This window comes from Danio rerio, chromosome 6 (assembly GCF_049306965.1).
Source record: "Danio rerio strain Tuebingen ecotype United States chromosome 6, GRCz12tu, whole genome shotgun sequence".
Lineage (NCBI taxonomy): Eukaryota > Metazoa > Chordata > Actinopteri > Cypriniformes > Danionidae > Danio > Danio rerio.
In genome coordinates this window covers 32,301,349-32,306,575 of record NC_133181.1, presented here as the reverse complement: position 1 = coordinate 32,306,575, position 5,227 = coordinate 32,301,349, and the positions used below count along the sequence as shown (strand labels likewise).

The window sequence follows — 5,227 nt, the reverse complement described above, 5'->3', positions numbered from 1 at the left end:
GTACTCAGTTAATTTGAGTTCTTCATTTATTAGGTTTTACTGTGCTCAAACTGCTTCGTTTACTTAAATGGATTAAGTTCACAGTACTCATTAGTATTAGTTTTTGAGCTTTAATGGTTTGTTGCAATCTGTTTCCTCAAACAGTTTGAGTTACCTTAACTTTTTTGATTTTACAGTGTACAAGAGAGCATAGAAATGCAGTCATCTATGATCTTGATCATTTTTGTTAATTCACTTGTTAACTCACACACACGCAAGCACACACACTGTAAATGTGGCCCCAAGAAATGTGAATATAAATGAAAGAATTCACACAGTCAATTTTATTTAACGCAATATAATTTATACCAGATCTTGGAGATTTAAAGGCCTGAATAATTTACATTGATGTACATTTATTTTTGACAGGCTGATGAAAGAACAAAACATGAACTGCATCTGAAGATGACGCTGGTTCAATTATTCTTGCCTATACAGCTCCAACAATAGAAACAGACGAAACGGAAAAAAAAAGGATGGGAAAAAAAATTAAGAAGTCACAAAATAAATTTCGGTTTATTGTCGCACAACAAATTTCACACATACATCAAACAGGCCACAAATAGATAGCAATTTAACAGACAAGAAAGAAAAGAAGAAAATTCTTTTCCTTTGACTTTGCCCTCTCATACAATCCAACTACGTATGATACAACTGATGTACATACACAAAGTTACTGGAATGCTTTGAATTAAAGATTTTTTTTGTGTGTTTTTCAGTCATTTTTCATTTCTTTTTTTGCTGTGTTTTTTTACAAGTTTCGTTTGAGATAACATGACATGGTCAAACCACAAGTAAAATCTATTTCATAGAGAAGCATCAACTTCAAAGCACCGTTTGGTAACCAGAGATCACTGTCAAAAATGGCTGACCTCCTAACAATATGTACAAAAATATAAAATGTAAATAAAAATACAAACAAATTTTTCCTTTTAAAGTATTTTGTAAGAAGGTAGAGCTTTGAAGTCTTGGTTGTTTCTACAAAATCTGCAGTTAGGTGTGTGTACACGGATGCTGGACTCTACTTGATGATGACCACGTTTTTTTGACCCCTCCCCTGATGAACAAGTTAAGGAAAGGAGGGATGAGAACATTTCCAGCAGTGAAGCTTTTTACACATCAGTCTTTTGCTTCTTGGGATCAACATCATCCTGGAAAAAAAGGGTCAGAGTTACACACTGAAGTCGTTTGGTCAGCCTGAGGAATTTACTTTTATCTGAGGATTTCAGTAACATAAAGTGTAAACTTGCCTCATCATCATCATCATCTTCAGCCGCTCTTTTTCCCGTTCCACCCTCAGCCTCCTCATCTTCATCATCGTCATCACCTGTAATGTGGTAATACCTTAGTAATTCATCTTTATTTACACATTTTGGTTGTCAATTGTTTAAACCCACAGCAGATGTTTTAAAAGCTTTTTTTTTTTTTACTTTCATTAAATAAACATACCTTCTCCATCATCCTCCTCATCTTCTTCAGCCACATCATCGTCTTCCTCATCTACTTCATTTTCTGGATCTCCATTCTCCTCGTTTTCCTAAAATAATAGCATTATGGGTTATTAATGGTCGTACTTGAGGTCTTTTAGTACTGAAAACTTTATGTTGTGAAGTAATTATTTGGAATCGTACCGCATTTCCATTCGCGGGAGCATCCTTTCCATTTTCCGCCTCCTCAACCTGTTTCTTTTCTTTGAGGTCCTAAATAAGGAACAAAATATTTCTCTGTAAATTCTTTGGTTGCTTCTCTTAACTAAACAGCGTGAGCAGAGCTAAATTCACATCCTCTCATCTTCGCGGAACGTGTTTTCATTTCACATTTGAAACGCGACACTTTCTCTCTCTTTATTCATTGGACGCCTGTCTCTTCCATCCCCGCCTGGTTTAAAGACCATATTGAGGTGTTGTAATTTGATACGGCGATGGCGTTACCGCCAAAGTGCGCTGTAGTTCAGTTTATTATCCACATCATTACGCTTGATGAAGACACGCCCGCTAAAAAACTACAACTCCCAGATCACAATTAGTGAGTATTTTAAGTCAGCCAATAGGAGAGCGAACTCGACCGAAAAGAGGCAGGACCGATAAACCTCAGAAAAGGAGAGAGTGAGTGAGTGAGAGAGAGAGAGAGAGAGAGAGAGAGCGAGAGGAGGGGGAACAATAGCGTTGTGCATTAAGGCCTTTAATAATTCGTCTTTTTCGAGCACTATACTATTGTTCTCTCGAGAATGACCATTACTATTAAGATGAGCAATGCTATTTATCTAATTATTTAACACGTTGAATCTCCGTATAAAAGCGCATCGTCCCGAATACCAGGATGTGCTTTCATGCAGCAGCTCGCTCGCATTAATAAATTTAGGTCATAATCCTCAGCTTTTAAGCCGGTTAGTGTCCACAACACGCCTGCAACGCCTTCTCACACACCGTCACCACTACATGCCGCTTCACAGCGTCAGTGAGCCGTACATGAATAATGGACATTTGCCACTGTCTACGAGATAATACTGACCCATTTATTGATCAAACAAACAATGTGGGCAGTAAGCTGAAGCGGAAATCATCTCCGTCTTCCGTAGGCAAACAAGAGATGCAACAAAGGACAAACAGGTCAAAATGTTGTGTCCACAACTGGAGTAGGAGATCCTCGTATGACACCAGTGAGGACACCAGTGAGAAGCGCGCACTCGGCTACATGCACTGAACGGGGCCGTTCACCAGCGCGCGGTCCTGCGCTCTCGGGCAGCCCGACGGAGCGCAGCGCAACGGAGATAGATGTAGGATCCCGAGATTACATTTTAAAAGATGAATGAAGCCGTTGCGTCCTATAACGCGGCGCTCGTGCGTGAATCGCTTGAAGGAGCATCACAGCGAGAAGCAACCTGCAAATGCGTCGATCTAGTTTGTTTGCAAATATAAGCAGCGTGAAACAGAGCCGCTGCCTGCACGGGTGCTCGTAACTTCGGGTTTCGCGCTCTCCTGCTGCGCTGCCCGCGCGCGACAATAGAGCTCATCCAGTCCGCCAGACTGCTGCATCCGCAGCGGGGTTTCGCCGGAGAAGTTTACGCACAAGCTGCGATCGCTGATAGAAGCAACTTCTTCATGTTTCGATACAGACTAACCAGTTCTTCCGTGAACCAAAAGAAGAGCCTCGTTTTCTGTTATTTCCTGTTAATTATCACCTAACGTTATCCCGACGCTGTGCAAAGTAGGTTCAGGTAGACTAGATCCACATAAATCTCATAAGCAGCTGATCAATCTTGTATGATGAACTCTGTTTCACCACAAAAAGTGAACTATAAGCCGAACTTGACAGAACTTAGAGGGCAACGTGAATTAAACCCTTGATAAAGTCCCGCTGAATGGAGCGTACATGTGAAGCAGGTTGGTTCTGAACATAATAATCCCAATGATAAATTTGGGTTTTAAACACTAGTCAAAAAGAAAGCAGCTCTAACGTTACATTAAACATCAAGGAAACGTGCTATAAACAGAGGCATCAGACATCGTGAGGGCTGCGGTAAGTTGTGACAGATCGAGCTGCGGGCTGACGAATCACCGCGTCTCGCGGACTCTACGAGGCTCCGTCAGTATATCCGAGTCTGTATTAAGTAATAATCAAACTCGAGCAACTAAACCAAATGAGCAGACTGGAGATAATGCCTACGATCCTCTGCGTCCATCTCTTTCACTATACTTTTTAAAGAGGAACCGAAAATCCTCCTGCATAAACAAAGACCCCGCGCAGAATACGAACAAAAAGCCTTTTAGTTGCAAATGTGTCCGTAAAAATCTCCACTTCACGAATTTACATCCACGAAGTCTTCAAAGTGACAGTGAGAGGACAAAACACCTACAAAAAATTGCCAAGAATATCCCAATAAAGCTGTATGCTGATTTCCATTCCACAATCCATATTTCATACAGCTCGTCTGCTCATATGAATAAAAAGCAGCATCTTTACAAATCAGTGTAAGCCGAAGTTGTATTCATTACCTTTGCGGAGACGTCCTTGTTGGTATCGACTTTTGTGTCAGCCATTTTTCCTAAATGTTAAGATTATAATGGGGTCTCGGAATAAAATAATATAAAGAGAAACACGAGATGCGAATGATAAAAAAGACTACTAAGGGTCTGTAGCGAGCTCAGACGGCGGCAGAGCACTTTTATAGAAGGAAGGCGGAGCTCGGAGGCGGGCGCTGTCCATTGATTGGTCAACATGCCAGCGACTCTGCTTCGCAGATTGGTCTTGATGGAACAATGGACAGTATTTCTACAAAGTCGGACCCCGCCTTCAAACCAGCCTCTGACTCATTTATGTGTGGAATAACTGTCGATATATACTATCCTGGTCAACCTCACAATGATGGATGGCCTAGATGGACTCAATGGCTAAAAAAACAAAACAAACAAAAACAACAACGATTTCACAAAGAGAAAGCCAGCCAGGTCTAGTGTGTTATGCATGCTTCCTGATGTGTTATTACATTTAGTGACATTTAATTGTCATCATACAATATTTTATCACCCCGTTATTCATAAACACTATGTTAAAATTTCACAAAACGCTGTCTTGTAAACTATACAAACATGTATCTAATCAGTATGCAAGCACAGAGGTTACAAATACTACTAAAATGATCATTTATTTGTTTTAGGAAGCGCATAACCATTTTCTTTATCTGAACGAAAGGTCACGCTGAATGAATATAATATTGCGGCAGTTTGTGGACGCCCCACTGGTGAAACCTGCTCAACATTTGACTGACAGTTCTTAAAACCCGCCTCTTTACCAATGTTTCCACTGGTAAGTGGGTAGCCTTTGTAAAATATTATCCTAAGGAGTTGTGTAGGGTTTTACACACGATATAGTTAAGAAATAATACAAAAATAATACACAGTTGGTTCTTCTATTTAGAACAAGACAAAAGTCGCGATTTTAGATGCCTGATGTTAAGCGGAATCTCACTCGCACTTGCAAACATGAATGATTCGAATGCCTGATGAAAAACAACGGATAATCTCAGTAAACGCAGTGTTTTATAGACATACATTTCGTCGTTTAGATAGGTTATGAAATTTAAAATTTGCACGCTGCGGGGAAAATGTAATGGTGTACGTCTTTACCTCACCAACATGGCTGATTGAAATTCCATATGGCGTCTTAAAGTCTTCTTATTGGCCGATTG

The 5,227-nt window shown here is 40.3% G+C and overlaps 1 protein-coding gene across 2 annotated transcripts; it reads right to left on the bottom strand.

Annotated features, from left to right (window-relative positions):
• Positions 1–321: 321 nt before the first annotated feature.
• On the bottom strand, positions 322–4,179 carry ptmaa (prothymosin alpha a). 2 transcript variants are annotated; one of them, NM_194376.2, is given in 5 exon segments: positions 322–1,190; positions 1,290–1,366; positions 1,489–1,576; positions 1,671–1,739; positions 4,035–4,160. In NM_194376.2, coding segments are annotated over 5 exon segments (318 nt in total). In that variant the 5' UTR covers positions 4,080–4,160; the 3' UTR covers positions 322–1,151.
• Positions 4,180–5,227: the final 1,048 nt, after the last annotated feature.